At 40.4% G+C, this 21,239-nt stretch overlaps 1 protein-coding gene and 1 long non-coding RNA gene across 2 annotated transcripts in view; one reads left to right on the top strand and one right to left on the bottom strand.

Annotated features, from left to right (window-relative positions):
* SCRIB (scribble planar cell polarity protein) overlaps positions 1-11,393 on the top strand; it is a 113,606-nt gene extending 102,213 nt beyond the window's left edge. The window contains exons 43-45 of the mRNA XM_035318143.1: positions 858-932; positions 3,629-3,680; positions 9,058-11,393. Coding sequence (XP_035174034.1) covers positions 858-932; positions 3,629-3,680; positions 9,058-9,218 — 288 coding nt within the window. The 3' untranslated portion in view covers positions 9,219-11,393. The remainder of the gene's footprint in view (positions 1-857; positions 933-3,628; positions 3,681-9,057) is intronic.
* Positions 213-20,591, bottom strand: LOC118162147. The gene is made up of 4 exons (XR_004748315.1): positions 20,456-20,591; positions 20,028-20,281; positions 7,580-7,584; positions 213-245 (listed from the first exon to the last, which is right to left on the bottom strand). It is a non-coding gene; the product is annotated as an uncharacterized LOC118162147 (long non-coding RNA).
* Positions 20,592-21,239: the final 648 nt, after the last annotated feature.

Genomic DNA, 21,239 nt, shown 5'->3' with positions numbered 1-21,239 from the left:
TTTAAACATTTAATCTGAATCTGACTGCATGATGTACAGAATTGTGAAGAGGGCACTGTGGATGGAGCTCTGTCATACTGATTGCTAGAGGCATCCCCCTTTGTTACAGCTACTCTTTAGCATCTGTTTTCCATTTATCTGTTTACTATTTCATCATTACTATTACATCATTCATGGTCTAATCTTTGGGGTAGACCTGTGTGGTGCGAGGAGTTGGACTTGATGATCCCTTCCAACTCGGGATACTCTATGATTCTGTGATCCCTTTCTTGGTTCTTTGACGCCATCTCCATGTTCAGAAAGCCTTTTACTTTATAGACTTTGCCCCCTTGTCTCTTCAATAGCATAATACTGAGAACTTTAGCTGAAATCAACATCTTACTTTTTCTAAGCACTGTATAAATGCAACAGGACATTGTTGCAGAGAACTGTCAAAATCAGAAAGACCACAGAATGGTCGGAGCAGCTGCACAGAAAGAGGATCTAGCTTTGCCTAAGGTCACACAATACAGACAACTCCAAATTGAAATATCAGCTGTGCTAGAACTACCAGGAATCTTGCCACTGATTTTCCCATACACACTAGCTTATGTAAGAACCCTGTTTTGTATGTGCAGTTTACTAGAGCATGATTTCTCAGCAACTTGGAGCACCTGTCTTCACACCAGAACAGATGAAAGACTGTGTCCATGAGTTACCTTTTTTTTCAGAGGCTGTATCTAGACACTGTTGTCAATAACTGAGAATGACGCTCTGCTTCCAACTCTGCGTAGATCACTCACTGTGCTGCTCTCTCTCCATCCATTTCTCTCTCCTTACTCTCTTCTCTGTTTCTTCTCATTTGCTGTCCCTTCTAGTCCATGTCTGAAAAGAAGTTTGACTACCGGGAATTTGCTGCTATTCCTTCCTCCAAACCTGTTTACGAAATCCAGGTATAAACTGCATGCTGAATTTCTGCCATCTATTGGATGGGTTAGGGTTTGATGTGATAGAATTGCCTGCACCTGAAGTGATGACCTTCAGAAGAGAGGTTGAATGACTTGAGGAAGTCCTTTTCAGAGTCTGTGTATTGGGCAATGACAACTGACCATGACAGCATTGAGATAATTGAGAGATTATTGGAGACTTCAGTCGAGTTGTTAAAAAGTTGCATCAGTTTTAAAACTAGTGTCAAAGCCTTTGCAAATACAAAGTAACTACATCTTCACTTTAACTGATCATGAAATATTAAGTGAAAGATGAGAACTAAAAGGGAAGAAAAAACTATAGAAATAACTGCCAACAAGTTGCAAATTAGAGTTAATGTTAACTTCAAACTGGAATGTATCCAGCATCCTGCCCAAGAAGCAGCTGTTGACAATTGTCTTATGCTGTAATGCTGCTGTAGATTAATTATGAAGTAATAGTGGTAAGAGGACACCAAGTCTGGGGCATGAGCACCTTGGCAAGACTCCTTTAGGGGGGAAAAAAGCTCATGTCATTTAAGCTGCTTTGTCGTTCATGTGAGCTGCCTATTTTTGCATTTGTCTGATTTAGTCATTAACTGATTGCATGTGACAGATAATTTGAGCAGATGTTATACACCTGTGTTTTTTTGTTGTTGTTTTAGCTTTATGAAAAGACAATGAGGCAGATACCTGCATTTACATTTGTAGCGTGCGTGGAGAGCTAGCAAATACTGGCATGTTAGGCTTTAACCTGCTGCCAGGACACAAATGTTCGAGGTCCCAAAAGGTCTTTTTCCCAATGTTAGGCTGACTTTAGCAGAGTTCCAGTTTGAGGAGTCTCAGGCAGTTAAACATTTGATTCATATTCTTGGCTGACGGCTTTTGCTGGTTGTATTGCCCAGCCCTTTGTAGTCACTGATCTTTTTCTATAAGAATCCCTTCCCTATTGTGGTGCACACTTGTCCAGGTTTTGTACCAAGTAAGGGAGTAGAGACCAGGAGTGGCAACTCAAGCCCCACTGGTGGCCCTGTGTTACCAGCATTTCCCCAGGCCTCTGCTGAGGTCATAGTGCAGCACTGTGTCTTTATGCAGCTGAGAAGTTACCTCTAAGTGATAAGACTACACCTTCAAGTCATCAGGCAGTTCCTCTGGACCTGTCACAGCAGTGCAGTTAATTAAAAGGCTGTATTTCTTCCTGGCCATAGTCAGGCAACTGTCAGTCACTTTGGATCAGCACAATGCTATTTAGCTGCACTATGTTCCTCAGCAATACATGCTAAAGTCAACACAGCTCCCTATGTTCTGCTCTCTGCTGTTCATGAAGAACATGATTTCTACCTTGCATTCACTTTATTTCTAAGTCACTCAATGAACTGAGATCATCTCCCACTCTTTCCTACCCTCACCAATTTCATTGCTTACATAAAATAGGCAAAATTTATACGTAAATGAGAGCTTCTGGCATTTCTCACAGCTGGAAAACTTCCTTAATGTTTTCCATAGAAGTGAATAGAGCCATAATTCTTTATCCTACAACTAAGTTTCTACTTGTGTTCTCTAAGTGAACAAGAAGACTCCTATAAGAAGATTTTGATCAGTGGTGGCCAAAAGTTTCAGAAATTTGTCATTATTAACCTGTGGAATACTAAGCTCTTCTGAAACATTTGTATAGCTCAGAAGTGTTGAGCTCATCAGTGTAACTATTGTATACAAACTTAGAAAGAATACTAGAAATAATAAAAGCAGGCATTTTTGATGCAATCAGTACTTTTACAGAGTACTTTGACCTTTCTGTCCTTGAAGTCCTATACACAGCTAGATAAAATTTTCTACTTGAGTGAAGTAAGCAGTACTTGGGACATTTATGCCAGTGCCCAGAGTAGTGTTGATTTTCAAGCCACCTCAAGTTTATGACCGTGAGCAAAGTTATTTTTTTCATTGTGTTGTCACTCTGACCTGGTGAACTACAGACAGCTCTGGTTGGTTGTTGGAACAGGCTTCATTTTGTGAAGTCTCTAATGTTAGCAGGAACTGGTGCAGTTTCATAGCTATCACTTAGCCATTTTTCCAGGGCTGTCTCTGCCACTTGTTGGGATGTAAGCACTTTCTATCCCATGTCAGTTCTCTGTACACACCTGAATAAATAAAAATTTTGGTTTTGCCTAAGAAGCTAGGAACAAGCCTGGGAACAGTTCAGGTACAGAATTATGATCCAAGATTCTCAAAGAAATGTAGCTGTCTTATGTCATTGCTCCCCTCCCATGTTTCTACTCCTTTTAAATTGTCTTTATGCTTTTTGCCTTTCCTGACACTTTCTATTCCCTCCTCCCTACCTATACAAAGTAACAGGAGAGTAATGTAGTGTACATTACTCTCCTCACACCTCTAATCTCACAATTCAGACACTGGGCTGGTTGACTTCAGCTCAAAAGGTTAATGTATCATCACACACCGAATTGTAGGGGTTGGAAGGGACCTCGAGAGATCATCGGGTCCAACCCCCATGTTGGGGAGCTGGGGAGTAATCATGTGAATTCACTGAGGGTCATGCCCTGGCTGCTTTATTACCAGAGCCTTTGAGGGCAAAAAGTTCTCTGTAGTGCGTTGGAAGGCTGGAGGTGGGGAATTACCTGGCACTGCTGTTACAGAGGTAGATGCTTCTGTCTTCTGCTCTTTTCCAGTCACCCGATGCAGCTGATGACCTCAGATACATAGATGACAGAAATAACTCAGGTAAGCTCATGGCCAGAGGATTCTTATTTGTACTACTACTTGTGTCCCATCACAGTTCCAGAGTACACCTTTGCATGCTTATGGAATCCCTGAGGACTTCAACTTCTTGCTGCTTGAAGCAATGACTTTTTTTTTTTTTTTTTTTTTTTTTTTCTCCGTTCTAGAATGAAACCTTGAAACTTGCTACATTCAGTTTTGGGTAGGATATCTGCATTGCACTTCAGTGATGTCTAATTTGCTGAGAATTGTGTGTTACAAGCATGCCTAATCTCCTTCCTGTTTTGTGTTCTGGAATAACAAATGATAGTAGAACATGGGTGGGCAGCTTTGGCCTCTGGCACCTGCTGGCAGTGGATAATGTCCATTGTTCACAGTCTTCCTTGTGCTCATTCTGCTAAAGCAAAGAATCTCACTGCCAGCAGCAAGCAGCAACAACTAAAGTCATCCTGGTTTAGGATTTGAGAGCATTTGGATGTAACCAGGTGACTCTTCAGGTCACGTTGTGGATTTTTGTCCATGGTCACCTAAATAAACACTAATTAAAGCTTTGACTCTTCAGACTGTGCTAGCTACAGTGTGTCTTTCTGTTCCCAACTATAACAGACACGCTCAGACTATCTTCCACATCATTTTAGGTGGCTCAAGTAGTAGTGTGGAGCTCAGCAGGGCCTGCCTTCTCCTTAATAGTATTTTTGTTTCATTCAACAGTTGATGCTGGGTTTCTTCTGCCTATTCCACAGCTATTTATTTTTCTTTTATTTCACACAAGAAACAGTTCAGCTCTCAGTGTTATCTTTGCAAATCTCTCTGTCAATGTCAGTGTACAGACCATTTCCAAAGGAGGTTCTACTGTAGAGACGTTCAACAAAAACTTACTTTCCTAAGAAAGTTTTTTAATCTATTTCTTATGCCTGTGTAAACTTCCCAACCCTGCTTTTTTCTTTTGAGGTGGTCCATTCTCTTTGTCTCCATAACCTGCATAAGACAGGTCACAGAAGGATCAAGAAATAATCAGCAATTGCACAATGGTTTCAGACTTCACTATTGCCTGTCATTGGTCTGTTGCATCCTCATACAGAATAGAAACCATAAAGAAAAAATGGTGGTGCTCTATTAAGAGTTCTTTGTTTGATTGTTTTTTTTGTTTGTTTGTTTTGTTTTTTTTTGAGCCAGTCTTTAATTCTTATTTAATCCTTAAGTCACCATTGTATGAAACTATGATATACACCAAAAAGGATGCAGGTTTTCCAAAATCGATTTGGAAAGATAGCAGCTGAAGATGCAGCTGGACTCTCTTGGTATGGGTCAAGGGTTAGACTAGATGATCTTAGATGCCTTTTCCAACCTGAATGACTGTATGAAAGCTCTCAAATTTTTGTTTGTTTCTTTGTTTCCATTTTTTCCCATTTCATTCTTCCAAGAAGTGCAACATTCCAGTCAGCATATAGATTTAGAAAAAAAAAAATGATTCATGAGGCATACATTGATTTTGGGGCAAATATTATCATTTGTATTGGGACCTCTCCTTTCTCCGAAAACCTCTCCTTTTCAGCAACAGTTCCAGCCTCCTGCTGGTCCTATGTTTGCCTCTTTTCAGATATTTTTCTCAGAATATGTGGAGACAATATTTGGAATAAAATATTTAACTGAGAAAATTCCTGATAATTGGAGTGATTTTTATTTGTATTTTTCTTTACTGCAATGGGAAAAGGAAGGAAAAAACTATTACCAAAAATTAAAGGAGTATGTTTTTAATACAGCCTTAGTCATGTCTAATTGCTACATTTAGCAACACCTCTTCTCTGTACTCCTCTACATGCAGTGGTGTTATAATCACAATTTTCCTTGATCATGGAATTACAGCTGTTTGACCATATTGTAAACTCAAAAGCAATTCCTAACCTTTATGCTAGAAAATCAATATAATAGAAACTCCAAGAAATCTTACTGCTGACTGCAGGAAAGCATTAGCATATTTCTCTTCTTTACATCTTTCAAAACAACATTTCACTCTTTTCAGTGGTGCCTAGCAACTGGACAAGAGGCAACAGGCACAAACCAAAACACAGGAACTTCTGGCTGAATATGAGGAAACATTTCTTTATTGTAAGGGTGAAAAGAGCACTGGAACAAGTTGCCCGGAAGGGTTGTGGAGTCTCTTTCTCTGGAGACATTCAAAACACGACTGGATGCCATCCCGTGCAGCGTGTGCTAGGTGAACCTGCTTGGTAGGGGGTTGGCCCAGATGATCTCCAGAGAGAGATCATCTTCCAGTCTCAACCATTCTGTGATTTTCTTTGTGCTCATTGCAGTTGGGCTCTAAGAAACAGTCCTTTCCATTCTTGGGTCTGACTTCATGGTCTGCAGCAGTCCCCCACCATCATCTTTTAAATGTGTTTAAAAACATTAAATCCAAGGCTGTTGAGAGGCCATGAAGATAATGAACTACATACTAGTGTTTTTAGGGTGGGACCATGCTATGTTCTTGCTTTATGACACAGCTTTTCCAAATCACTTACAGCCAGTGGCTTTTACTTTCCAATCTTATAACCATTAGGTTTCAGAAATACATCCATTTTAATTTTCTATTGCTCTTATTACTGAACACCAATTTATGATATTTAAGAAGTTATTTTTCTCCTCATGGTCTTTCTTATGTCTAATGTTTACAGCAACTTACATGGGAAAGATATCTTCTTGTCCTACACTTGGCTAATCACTACTTGTATTACTAGTTTGGTCTAGGACACAGCTCAGCAGCTCATATACATATGGGAAACAAAGGTGATCTCTTCACCTTCTTGTATGTTAGTTTAGCCTCATCAAGCCTCTACAGCCACCTCTCTTGTCCCAGGAACTGCATCCACCCTTTTGCTTTCCAAACTTCTTTTTTACAGATTTTTTCCACAAAAATGTCAAAATTTCATAAAACTAGAATCTCTAGATTCATAGAAGTTGCAATGCATGTGTTCCTTTCCATTGTTTTCTGACTTCTGTCAGGTTAGGAAGGACATAAGGGAGACTGTACTGGTTCAGAATATGTCACTGTCTCTGGCTGTAAATAATTATGTAAATTAACAAAAGACAGTAACAGTCAGAGAAAATGAGCTTCCTTGCATGAATCTTCTCAATTTTCTTCAATGACCTATTAATTATGGATGTCTTGAGCCAGGTATCGTATCTGGATTACCAGCGGAATAATCCTCTAAAAATTATCTAGTCTTTCTAGACTACTTATTCTATCTTTTTTGACACTTTGTGGTATTGAGTTCCATCACTATGCACTATTGCAAATGCAGGTATATAAGGAGTTACGCAGTAGCAGAATGTTTTCTCTAATGGTTCTCTAACAAATCCTAATGTTCTCCCATCTTCTCTTATATCTAATAATCAAAAGTGAATTTCTGTTCCTGAGAATTGCATTGTTTTCAGAAAGTTTATCCTAATGACTATAGAATTTATGCAGAACCATGATTTCAATTTAAGGATGTTGCATTTGATGCACAATCAGTATTATACTACTTTTTTGGAGCTTAAGCTTCATCTGACAGTGTAAAAGTAGCTGTACTATGTTAACACAAGGTTTGGGATAGTCTGACATGAGCTACTGGGAATGCCAAGAAAATAACATAAAAGAAGCATAACATGATTCTTTCCAGAATACTGCTCCAGGCTACAACAAACTGTGGTGTTACATTTTATAAGCCAGAGGCCTTTAATTTCAGAGGTGTTTATTTCTTTCTTGAATCTATACACATTTTCAGTAATTTTCAACTTCCATGTTATTGCCCAGTCAACTCTGTAAAATCCTAATACACTTCTGTAGCTGAGTTTCATTTGACTACTCTGATACACAGCTTGGAATAATCAGCGATTTTTCTCAGTGCAGTCATAATCACTTCTACTCCTCATTAGTTACCAAAACCTGACCCTACTATAGATAGCTACTCCATTTTGTAATGCCAGGTAATTTCTTCCTACAATTTTTCAATGCTTTATCTATTTATACACTAAAGGATGTGTCATCTTATCCTTTAGCAGCTCATTTTCATTGAGCTTTAGCTGAAGATTAATTTTTTTTTTTGAATAGTCCAGTACACTGTGTTGAGATCATACTTATTTGCATGTTTGATGACTCCTTTGAGAAATTCTAGTGGTCTGAGAGCAATGAATTCCCTCTGACACACATTGATTCCTCTCCCCAGTTTGAATTTACCTGCATGTCTGTCAGTGCTTTTGTTTTATACCAGCTCGCTTTGTTCGGAAGTCAGTCATCTATTTGTCAATCCCAGAATCTTTTCAAGATATCAGTTTTGTCACCTATGTTCACTTGGTTCTGAGGCCTTCTCAAACAACAGGTTGATGCTACAGTTATTAGTTCAGGAAGGCTTCTGGATTGTAACCAATATTCCTATGTGGGTAGTGCAACTAAGGGGACGTTACATCTTGGAACATGGCTCTAGAGCAGAGGGTAGCCTACCAGGTACAGCTCAGCATCAGCAGACTGTGCACCTTTGATCTGATATATCTTCATAGATTTCTGTATTTGAGGTTCTCTATTAAATTCAATGACTTCAAGCAGGCTTCCCAGGAGCCAGTTTGTACTTGAAGGAAAAATTCTGGGGCTTCCTAATTTTTTTTTTCCTTTTTACACAAGTATCTCACAGTAGATGCTCAAGCAATATTATCACAAGGGGCTTATGTTCCAGGTGTATGTAAAAGTACATGGGGTAAGCTGCACCAGTTCTTTTCAGGAGAGTGAGGAGCCACTTAACAGCAGTGTGGTTCAGACGCGGAATACATCCTGAAAGGCCTGAGACCAAGTTAACTGAGAGTCAGTCCTGCTGGAATATATTTTTTGGTCATTTATGTTGGTGGGTGACCCAAGTTGAAGTCTAAATTCACAGAAAGGGCTTTAGTCATGCAACTTCAACATTAACCAAGGCCAAAATGCTCACCTCTCTCAGTAGCTACTGCATACCATCCTGGAGCTCATACTGCTCTTCAGGGCTTGATACTCTTTCGAAACTAGCAAAATGCTTAGAGCACTAACATACACCTCAGTCTCTTCACTGTACTTGATTTTTTCCTAAAGCTTGGTGCTTCCATACTGTTTTCAGTGAATCCTGGGTGTTAGGGGCAGATATCACCTGAGGTGTGTGACTTTCTTCCCAGACTCCACAATAGAGGAGTCCCTTTAGGTACAGGTCACCTAAAAGTTCTGGGCATGGAATTACTTCAAATCACATCTTAAAGACTCCAGCACTGTCTCAAATTCAGTACCTGGGTATATATCCCTCTGTCATCATTAACTGTATCAGCTAAACACTTAACCTGACACTTTCTCCTAAAATCTTAACTTCTGTTGTTTGTGCAGTTCCTCAGGAGCACGATGGGCAGCCAGAGGAAGAGGAAACGTTGCTAACACATGATTCATCAACACCTACTGCATCAGCACTTGAAGAAATGGCTCTGTACAGCAGCAAACGCAAACTCCGACACAGCCGGCGCAGTCTGGAGACTGCTGTCCCAACGTAGATGATCTGATGCACCTGGGTGATAGAATAGCCCAACACAGGGCTCTTTAACTTCCTGTGCTCCAGGAACAGCACTGCTCCTGGACTCTGGATGGGAACTGAGCACCCCAGGGAGCATTGTGGTTAACTAACTTCCTTTAAGGCTGTGAACCACCCTCTTTTCTCACCCAATAGTGCACTGGGGCATGTCCTAAACAAAATGGGACAACACTAGACTAAGACGGCCAATTGAGAGGAGGTGTGGGTAGGACAGTGGGCAGCTGCAGTTTGTTAGCCTGTAAATATTGGGGGGGAGGGAGGGGTTAGGATGGAGAATGTAAGAGTGTAAGAGTGTGTAGGGCTCCAGCTGTTATTTCCTCAACTTGGATATTTTTTTAAATAGTTAATATGGGAGCTTCTGCTCTGGTATGAATTAGAAGGAAGTTCCAGCCTTTGCTCCCATTTAATTTCCAGTCTTTTGCCAAGAAGCATCTCCTTCCACCTCCCACACTGTGTCACCTCACTTTCTTTTGGGAGTACGTGGAAGTAGGTAGCTTGGAGGCAAAAAGAAAAAAAAAAAGGAATTTCAGTGAAGTGCCTCCCTCTGACAATGACAACTGACTCAAGCAAAGACGACTGAACGAGCAGGAGCCTGTGCCAGCTCTAGGAAGCATCAGCTCCATTTCACTTGCCTCTGTGAGTGCAGCAATCTGTCCCATGTAGGAAACTGCTCCTGAAAGTATTTTGTGCTATTCTGGGAGACAGGTACCTACCTAGAGATACACATAATTGTGTGCATGCAGCGTGAACCACTCTACCTGCATGCTGTTCTAAGTGTCAGAGGAGGCCAGGTATCTGTCTTCTGTCCACATCATGTCTAATTTGGTGAACTGCGGCAGAAATGAGAAAGGAGTTGAACAGGTGTAGCAAGGGTATAGCAGTGTGCATGTGTGACAGCAATAGAGGGCAGAGTAGTTGGGGATTAGGATACGGTGGCAGAGGTAGGAGGTGTAAACAGCAGATAAGGTAGTGGGTTAGGATTCAGGAAATGGGGAAGGGTAGGAAATGGCATTGCTGGGGTCAAGTTAGGAGTAATAGGGTCTTACAGATAGGAGGGTACTAGTAAGTGACTCCATTGTGTTGCCCACTAGCTGTGAAATGAAATGTGATACTATGGGGGGTGCTCAGTGTGGGATTCTCAAGGAGTGCCTGCTAGGCAGGGGGCACAATGAAGTGAAATGGATCTGGCCTATGCCTTGCAATAACTACATGGTTCTGCTCTCTGCCAGCTTGTTGTCTTCAGGCCCCTGCCCACGTAGAACAGGGCAAATACATGCAGGAGGAAAAAATAAAAATAAAAAAGGAGCAGGGGTGTGATTCCTGGTTTCCATGAAAGGGCCATGAACAGTCTGTATCAAGTGAGCTCTGCATTTGTGGAGGAGACTGACACCGCTTATTGCTCTGAAATCAGTCTCTGCTGCTCTACTGCCCACTACTCCACTACTGAAGTAAAACATCCCTTTTTTTTTTTTTTTTTGGTTGTTTTTGTCTGTTTGGGTTTTGTTTGTTTTGGTTTGTTTTTGTTAATGCCTCCAATAGAGAGAAAGACATCTGAACTTGACAGTAGTCTGATCTGTCTACCCAGATACAATGGTGCTCTCTGGTGAACCAGTCCATCAGTAAGACCAGAGTTGTATCTTAAGCCTCTCAGTGGCTGGATGGGGCTTGGGAGTGGCAGGCACTTCTGCTTGTATATTTGCTGAATGACTGGATGCATTTTTTTTATAGTTGAAACTCTCCCTTCATGCCAAAATCCAGTGGATCATTTTTAACTGACTTCATGTTTTAATTTTACAGGTTTTTGAAGGGGGAACTCAGATAATCTCAAGCTGCAGCTATAGCTGCTTCCATCATCAGCAATTTGAGCTTTTCCTTTTTAAAATCTAATTTTAGCATACGCTTTTTAACAAGAGCAATTTTGGAAACAATCCTGGATTGGTTTTGGTGACTAACGTGATTTTTTTCTTTCCCTTTGTGGTACCTGGTGCCAGGTTCTGGGTTCTCTCCCCTTCTCTCCTGAGAGACTCTGAGGGAAAATTAGCGCATCAAGACTGTAACTAGTGAAATTTGTACAACCAAAGAAATCTATTTTGTGGTTCAAGGATAATAAAGTTTACTTTACATTTTAGAACCTTTAGTTAATGTGGTTTGCCCTGTGTGAAGTCTGCAATTTCTATACCAACACTTTCTTTCTGATGATTAGCAAATGTATAATCTAGCAATCATCCTGGTAATTTTCTTGCTTCTAATTCCTGAAAGGGGATGAAGTTGTGAGTAACAGAGAACAGCCAGGGACTGCTGGTATATTAGGAATCCACAGGGAAACCAACACCTGTGAAATGCCTAAGAGGAATTAGGGTATGTTCACCTAAAAAAAGTGACAGACGATAGCCCAGCTTAGGTGTCTTTATGCCAGTACATGTAGCATGGGTAACAAACAGGAGGAGTTGGAAGCCACTGTGCAGCTCGAAAGCTATGATCTAATTAGTGTCACTGAAACTTTGTGGGAAAAAGCACATGACTGGAGTGCTGCAGTCAGTGGCTATAAACTGTTCAGAAGGGACAGGCAAGGAAGAGGGGGAGCAGAGGGGGACCTGGCTTTAAAAACAGTGATGAACACATTGAGGGCTTATGGCTAAAAACTGGGGGCCAAGCAAGCATTCTTACTTCAGCTACAAGGTGCTTCGTATTCACAGCCCTGATCCAACTAGGAGGCTTCAGCCACCCTGATATTTACTGGAAAAGTGGCACAGCAAGATTAAACAGTCCAGGAAACTCTTGGAGTGCATTGAGGATGTTTTTTAATGCAGGTGATAGACAGCCCAACCAGAAGAGAAGCGTTACTGGACCTGCAGTGATCATGCCCTGGTGGAATTTACAATCCTCACGTAAGATCTTGAATTTTAGGAGAGCAAACTTCCAGTTGCCTAAAGAATTACTGGATGGGACGCCTTGGAAAACTTCCCCTGAGCAGAAGGGTTAAAGGCTTAAAAGAGCAGAACAGAGCTGACAGCTTTTCAAGGACATTTTTTTTTCTTGGAGCACAAGATCTCTCAACTCCCATGTGTAAGAAATAAGGCAAGAAAGGCATGAGACCCTCATGGCTAAGATCCTCCTGGTCGAATTAAAAGTGAGAAGGAAATGCAGTGGAACCAGGGACATACATCCTGAGGATAATATAAGGAGGCTGCCTGGATGTGTAGGGATAGGATCAGAAAAGCTAGAGGCTGAATTTGGCGAGGAATGTGAAGAACAGTAAGAAGGGCTTCTACAGGTATGTTGGTCAGAAAAGGAGGAATATGGAAAATATACACACCTGATAAATAAGAGGAGAACAAGTGACAACCAATGTGAAAAAGTTTGAGATGCTCAATTTTTTTTGCCTCAGTTTTCACTGGTAATTTGTCTTCCCACATCTCTCAAGTCCCTGAACCTCAAGGCAGGAACTGATGGAACAAAGTTGTTCCCATTACAAGAGATCAATTTTGAGGCCACCTGGTGAACCTGAACATACACAAGTCCATGGGACTGGACAAGCTGCGTTTTAAGGCCCTGAGGGAATTGACTGATGCAAAACTTTCCACCATCTTTGAAAAATCATGGCAGCCCAGGAAAGTCTCCAGTGACTGGAGAGAAATGATTCTCACACCCATTTTAAAAAAGTAATAAGGAGCATCCTGGGAACTCCTGACCCGTCCTTGTCAACAAAGCAGAGCAGCTTTACTGTGGACTGAATTGGTGAACTCTACACTATTATCTGATTGCATAGCATGTTATATATACCTTCTGTAGAAAGCTGGCAAAGACTCACTGTAAGTTCAACAGCAGTAGAGATGACAAAACCCTTCTACAAAGGGCAGTCCCAGCAAGAGTAATTTATGGCATTTACATAGCCCATGTATTCAAACTTAATTTTCCCAGAAATGCATGAAAAATATTTTAAAAACAAAACAAAACAAAAAAACTACAAATATGCAAGGCACATTAACAGATTTTCAGCCATCAAGAGCCTAGATCTAAAAATGTAACCTTCAAAGAAATATACATGATTAGCAATGGAGAAGAATAATTTGCAATCTAAAAGCCACGTGGACTTTGGGATAACTACATATACTGAATCCTCACCTCTTAAGGATTATGGGGAAGAAATAACAAACTCTACTGAAGGAATAAATCAAGCAGATGGGAAGGAACCTTAGTGCTAAGCAAGCACTAAGGCTACATTTTATGCCCACTCCTACTACAAAGCCCTCAGGTCCTATATGGAAGTTTTCCTGGCTCCAGGATTAAGTCCTGTCTGTTACTGGTAAACAAGTGTGGGATGAAGTTCTTGTCCTCCCCTGTATTTCCTTTTATATTGAATGAATGGTAGGCACATCTGAACACCTACAGGATTCTCTTCAAGGATTGTCAACTAACATATGAGCTACTCTTGCAGAGGCTGCAATTCATAACACATTTACCTATCGGGGGGGGAGGGGGGAGGAGGGGACGGGATGTGTCTTGGAGAACTGTGGTTTGTAACCCAACATTATGAAACAGCACACCAGCAGACCAGATTTTACAAATATATAAACAAAAGCTAATGCTCACTGGAAGAAGTAATTTAAGTTCTCTCTGGATTTATTCTGGAAAACTCAGACAGAAAAAAAAAAAAAAAAAAAAAAGCGGAGAGAATCCGTATGCTCAATGTATACATACATATGTTAAAGTCTGGCATAGGTAGATATCACTGGCATTTACAATTCTAAGCACTACAGTGACAGAATCTGAGGGGTTTTTTTGGGTACTGCTTCTATGAAATTTCAACCTATTAGGGTTTTGTAAGAAAGTTAAGAAAATATCAGTGTCAACAGACCAGGAATGGACAACAGAATACTGGATACAGCCATCCCAGGTTATTGCTTGCTAGCCAACATATGCACTGATAGTCTCCCTGATTGCAGAAGCTTGATGCACATTGTGGTCAGAAAAACTGGCTTGGCTTACTGTCCTGCTGATGGCTCAATGACAAAATACAAGTCTGCTTGATGGGTACTCCTGAACAGTCTTGATTATATTATTTGCATATCTTATCTTTTTCTCTCTTTCTTGACCATTCCTTTCTCTGCCCATGCCACCTTTTCTTCACTTTGATCTCCTCCCGGTTAATTATTTCTTCCCTATTGGGCCCAGTTTTGATACATTCATACCTAAAACTGGTATTTCTGATAAATTGCCCAAGTAATCTTAGTATAGCATTACTGATATGGTGGTTTAAGGACTTTTGGCCTAACTACACTGTACTCCCCAGAAGGTCCCCAGTATCCCAATTATCTGCAGTTCCTTTGTTCCTTGCATAATTTACCCACAACTACCTGTGAAATCCAGTCACCTCTCGTGGCACTATCTGCAAATCTTTTGTTGGCTTCTTACATTGTTATTTGTTACGTCCAGCAGTTTCTCACATCATGTCTAGCACTGGCTCATGTGCAGTTAAGTCAGCTTAACCACTGGCCACTGGCTTAGACTGTTTCATTATCTTGTTTTCTTTTAGTTTATGGCACCCTTATATGAGACCAGTGTTTGATTAGTTATTGTACTTTCTTCTAAGGCACAGGCTGCAGCTCAAAGATATTTGTGCATATTATTCCTCACAGTTTGTAATGAAATTTCTTCTTCCAGGCCTATGTTAGAAAGTGTTTTAGTTGTTTTATGTTTAGATTTTTTTTTAAGTCGAATGTGTCCTGGCTAATGTTTCTAGTATCAAACATGAACCAAAAGTACCCAAGTCCCTCAGAAGAAATGGTCTCTGGTTCTTAACACCAAATTCACAAACACCCAACAGCAAGTGTATGTATCAATCCCAACAGATAATATCAACAAAAAAACATGAAAGATATTACCATGTGAAAGAAACTTGGAAACAGTGCATAGACTGGTGAACAGTCACCAGAAATGGCAACAGTCCTTGGTCATGGCTAATGTGAATGTAACATAAATTCAGTATTCCATAACAACAAATCATTTAAAAAAAAAAAAAAAAATCAGTGTAAAACTCAAGTGGCTTATCCATGAAGATAACTGGCTGCTTTATTGCCAAAGGGACTGTTTGACTGAAAAAATGCTCTCATGACAAAAAAAAAAAAAAAAAATCTATGTTTTGATATTAGCCAATATTATCTATCTGGGGGAAAAATATATAAGTATCTACTTCAAGAATAAGGTGAATATTCAACTGTAACAGATTTTTCAAACCGATCAAGGTGTCTATAAAAATTAAAATAAACATAAGAACCACCACCAAGAAAAATAAAAATTAAATTAAATTAAATCAAATTTAAAAATCTCTTTAAAAATTAGGGTAGAGAGGAAAGGGCAAGTGTTAATCACAAGGCTGCCAGACATCTCACCTGTGCGATTTGAATCTGAGCATTTAAGCTGTGTTTGCCACTAAACTGTACCTCATTTCTATAACCACTGCACTAGAGTGCTAACTTCAATGTTTCAGTGTTTTTTTATGAATAGCACATAATTTGAAAGTGACAAATCAAAACATTAGCATGTGAATGTCTCTTCCAACATTCCTTGAAAAACATTCTTCTTTCATGAGACTTCGTAAGTAGCAAGAAAATGAATCATGGAATACGTTGTCCAGTGGTTGTGGATGCCCCATCCCTGGAAGTGTTTAAGGCCACGTTGGAAAGGACCTTAAAGATCATATGATTCCAACTCCTGCTCACCCTCACCCCACACAAAATGGGCAGGGACACCTTCCACTAGACCAGGTTCTTCAAAGCCCCATCCAACATGGCCTAAAACACTTCCAGGAATGGGGCATCCATCCATGATTCAGTATAAATTATGTAAAAGAATAAATAAAAACAATTTATAAATAAGCCACTAGGGAAATTAGCTAGGTTCTTTATTTCCAAGTTTTTCAGTCTGGCTGATTTGAATACCAAAGAATCTCTTCTTCAAAATGGAAAGGCTAAAACTACCAGAAATCTGTACCCTGAGTGAATAAGAAAACTGTAAAAAGTTAATTTCTAAATCTAACTGTATGAATATTTCTCAAAAGGGATATTAGTAGATAGCAGAACTTACAAAAAAAAATGAAAAAGAAACTGCTCAAAGAAAGCTATGTGCATAGGTCAAAAAGAACAACCACAAAGTGGAAACTTCCCCCAAATCAAACTTTACGTTTCAAAGTGTAGCTTAGAAAATACACACTTTGCCTCAGCTTTCAAAAGGACTATGATGTCAAAAATTGAAAAAAAAAAAAAAAAAAAAAAAAAAAGATAGTTAATAGAATTAGAAAGTGGAGGTATAGAAAAATTCAAGAATCCTATTAACCTCAAGAAAAACCTGCATAATTTCTTTTCCAGAATTTGTAAGGGATGGCACACTAAATCACAAAGATAAAAAAAATACTTAAGGAAATCTTTCCAGTGTGGTGTTGCATCATGAGTTATTAAAAGCTACTTGCTCACCCCTAGCCCTCTTCCAAATATGTAAGAAAAAATCTCAATAATTTTCTTCAGACAGTACCTTCTGTGAAACTATTTTATTCGTGATTGCAATGGTGGGTATCCTGCAAGCAAGAGCGCACAGTAAAAGTTTATCATAACCTTATAGTCCCTATTACTCGAGACCTGATTTCTCCCATTTCCTCATTGGCTGAGTACTAAAGGTTCTCAATGCACTTCTATACCATATATGTACAATTTTATTTGACCAACCATTAATTTCTCATTTTCACCTATTTATCTTACAATTTTATCTGAAGCAGACACTGCAACATTTAATCACTGGTCTCATTTTATCCTTTGATTTCCACTTGCATACAAAGTTCAATTAACGTGAAAAAGTAGCAAAATCAAGAGAGAGATAAGGCATCTTCCCCCACATTTCCTCCTCTAACTAAAAGAAAACCAAAGCTTCCTTTGCTAGTTAAACAGATTTTCTTTTGACTGTTATTGCTTTCAGGAAAGATGCTAAACAAAACCATCTGATGTGGTTATAAAAGAGAACAACTGTGTTGCAGAAAATGTGCTGATGGAGCATACCACAGTAGTAACAGAGTTCCTAAAATTCCGTATGAGTTTCCATAGCTATTCTTCCATCATTTAAAAGTATAAAATCCATTCTTATTCTCCACAGTAAAAATACGGAGTTTTAATTGTGCACTAGAAACAAACATGAAATACTTTTCCTATTCAAAATACAATGCATCTTCTAGAAGTTTCCCTGAGTAACACTTCAGCAGCCTGCAGGCCGAACCAGGATCATCTCCAAAGTGAAAAAGTATACAAACATAGGATTCTGGTAGCATTTGAGGATTTCTATTCTACATCTGATGCATTCTGTATCTCATAGATTATAATGCAAGTCAATCTTTTGTTGGACACAGAATCCAGACTGTCTATGAAATTATCAAAATTTTAGTCCTGCATGGTGTATTTTACACACATTATACTTTGCCTTGTTAACTGTTTAGAACCAAACAACCTACAAGCTTTTGTATTCTCCAGCTGCCTCAAGATGAGAACAAGATCCATGTATTGTCAACAGAAGAGAATTAATTAGGTGAAATTCTGTCACAGAATCCTACCAGTAAAGCCTTGCTCTCAGTAAAAAGCTGCCAAGGTCTGCACCCTAATAAAAACTCCTTTCCAGTCCCAAGTCTAGTGATCAGTTTGTGTGAGCGTTTTGGTGAAATTTACTATCCAAGCATCTGAGAACAAAGCTTCCCTATAGCACTTCAGAGGTCATGTCATATATTCATATATCACCAATCTTTAATGTATGGAAATGGAAAAGCAAAACAACAACCAAAGGAAATATCCATCTCATCAGGAGGCATAAGGGAAAAATAAAAATATATCAGACACTTTCCACACTTCAAATAAATAATCTAAATAAATCAGGTAGGAAGTAATATGTATAATTTACCTGGTACACCTGAACAGAAAGACAGTGTTGGTGCAGCCTCACGTTGACTATAGTTTACAGTTCTAGGCTCCACAATATACAAAGGATATCAATATATTTGAAAGTGTCCAGAGGAGGGCAACAAAGCTGGTAAAAGGGCTGGAATGCATGTCCTGTGGGGACACTGGGTTTTTTTAGTCTGGAGAAAAGGCTAAGCAGAAACCTTATTTCTCTCTGCAGCTTCCTGGGGAGCTGAAATGGAAAGGGAGGTATTAGTTCTTCTCCCTGGTAACCAATGGTAGAACATGAGGGAATGGCACAAAGCTGTGCTAGGGGAGGTTCAGACTGGACATTAGGAAAAAAATCTTTAATGGAACAAGCTTTCGAGTGAAGTGGTTGATTCCCCTGTGTTCAAGAGGCATTTAGACAATGCCCTCAGTAATACGCGTTAACTTTGGTTAGCCCTGAAGGTGTCAAGCAGTTGGACTTCATGATCTCTGTAGGTCCTTTGAAATTGTTCAGTTCCATTCCATTCCACTCAATTCCATTCACGTGTTAACACCTGCTTTTACAACCCCAAGATCCAATGGCTCAGCTCTGCAAACGTGTGCAGTGAAGAGACCAACTGTTAAGTTCACTTCTGGTTAAGGCCTTAAGCAATTCAAGATTTAAGTACCTAGAACTAAGCCTGAGAATGAACATTAGAACGATTTAAAGGCAAACTGCAAAAAGGAAAAAAATATAGGTAAAATGTCACAACTAAATGAAAACGTAAAAGAAAATCAGGTACTAAGCTGTATGGGTACACACTAAGGAATACACATTAAACTGGCTCTGTTTTCCGAAGCGACTCGCAGGCTGAGTCACCAAGTCCCGACAGTCCCGACAGTCCCGACAGTCCCGACAACTGGCCGCTGCAGCGGTGGTGTCACCCGTCGTGGCCGGGCACCGCCGTTCCTTCGCGGGTCACCGGCTCCGCAGCGCAAACCCGCTCCCGGCCGTAGGAGACGGGCCGGGCCACGGGAGCCAGGAGCGTGAAGACGACGCAGGAGCTCGATGACGAGCGGCCCCAACAGCGAGGGACGGAGCCGTTCCGCCACCTCGAATCGACGGGAGCCGCGGCCGCACGGCGCGGTCGCCCTGTCTCGGCACGGCCGCTGCCTCCATGCTGCGGCGCCGCCTGGACCCGGCGGCAGCGCGAGGCCGCCCGGTGACGCCGCCCGGTGACGCTGCCCCAGCGCCCAGCTCCGCCCGCGCCCTCGGCCGAGGACCCCTCAGCAGGCAGCCGCCGGCCCGCGGGGTGGCGGGTCGCTGTCCGGCGGGGGCGTTCCTCAGCGAACGCAGACTTATTCCAGTGGCGCTGAATGGAGCATAACCGAGGGAGGAGGAGGCACGGGGAGAGTGGTCCGTTCGTGCTCAGCCGCCCGAATCCTGATAGTGGGAGCATGTCTGAACAAAAGTGCTTTAATAAACTCAAATGCAAGGTACGTACCTGTGAAGAATACGTCTGCAATGAATGTACAGTATTCTTTAAAGCTTATTGAAAGGAGGGGGAGCGCTCACAGAAAGCAAGTCAGCCTAAATTAATAAGATCACGGGATGTAACAGTGGGTGCTTAGATGCGCGCAGGCACATAGTAACATGTCTGCAACAGAGACTGAGCTACACGTTTGGAAGCTGAAGTTCGGCAACTTCAGACAATAAAAAGGTGCAGTTCTTCAACTACAGAAACTACTTACCTGCGTTTTTGCTGAATTCTCAATCAATCAATTGAAGCCAACATTTTTCTAATATGTTTTCACTGCAAAATGATTATTAGTTTTTCTGGTCTTTTCATGCAAGACAACTGCATTTAAACTGACTTTACACTCTGTGTCTTCTCTATGTGCTACAGTACTGATTTATGTAAATCTATATTAGAAATTAAAATGCAACTTTTACTACTGAAGCTAGAGACCCTGGCAAATGGAGTGATGAGCTCAGATCATAGAAGATCTGTTCCTTCACCCTTTTTTTCTGTGGGGGAGACTTTAACTGGCCAGGCCAAGAATATGCATGTCAGATCATACTGGATGTTCAGCCACACTGAACTTGAATGCCACCCTATGCCGACTGGGGATTACCATTCTAGTCACATGTCAAAGTGCTATTATCTCATCACAAGAACCTTCATTCCTTATATCATCTCCTATATCTTTCCCCAGGATAAAAGGATGGCAGTATTAGCTGAATATTCTGCTAAGAAAACAACAAAAATATGCTGGTATCCAAAGAATGCTGCTATACCAACAATATTGACTGTAGTGTTTCTTCCTCCTTTTCCCCATTTTAGACTGTTAATTTAAGGCGTTTTTTCACTAAAATCAGACAAAAAAAAAAAAAAAAAAAAAAAAAAAAAAAAAAACATAATAGTGAAATTAGGCAAGACTAAATTTATATTCATGTTCCCAATCCTATACTTCTGTTCAGATGTCAGTCCTGCTTGTTATAATAATGTTAGATTTCTCCATAGCCACACCTGAAAAAAAAATAAAAATCTTTACAATGAATAATTGTCATGAAGAACTGGGAGGGGAATGAAGGAGGCAAGTTTCTGAAGAGACTCCTTCCATACCTGTGAGCAAAGCAAGGCTGAGAAGTCAAAGACTGGAGTACAATGAATTCTTGAATGATACACACAGCATGTGTTCACTGCATTAAAAATAAGTAAGTTCTATGCTGAGTGCCTACTGGTAGCTATTACTTCTTGATACTGAGTTAGAATAAGAACAGGAAGATCTTGTTAAACAGCTTCAGACTAGATAGATAGGAGAAAGCAAAGTTGCATTTAACCCAGATAAGGTAATATATACAAATAAAGTGTCTGGAACAGATTAAAAACGAAAGGGGCAGAAAGGGTTAGTCACAGATGTTAAGTCAAAAGGAGCCTTCACTGTCTTCTCTTCCATTATAGTAGTCCAGGGGATCTGAAATGCTAAAGTAAGCAACTCAAGAGATCAAGAAAGATGTGTTACTAATCTCCTCCTGGTCCTGGGTCATGTCAGTTCATCTCTGTTTCTGTCTTCTTCGG

The sequence above is a fragment of the Oxyura jamaicensis genome, chromosome 2 (assembly GCF_011077185.1).
Source record: "Oxyura jamaicensis isolate SHBP4307 breed ruddy duck chromosome 2, BPBGC_Ojam_1.0, whole genome shotgun sequence".
In the NCBI taxonomy this organism is placed as follows: domain Eukaryota; kingdom Metazoa; phylum Chordata; class Aves; order Anseriformes; family Anatidae; genus Oxyura; species Oxyura jamaicensis.
The sequence above is the reverse complement of the archived record's forward strand: the minus strand, read 5'-3'. Positions and strand labels throughout refer to the sequence as shown.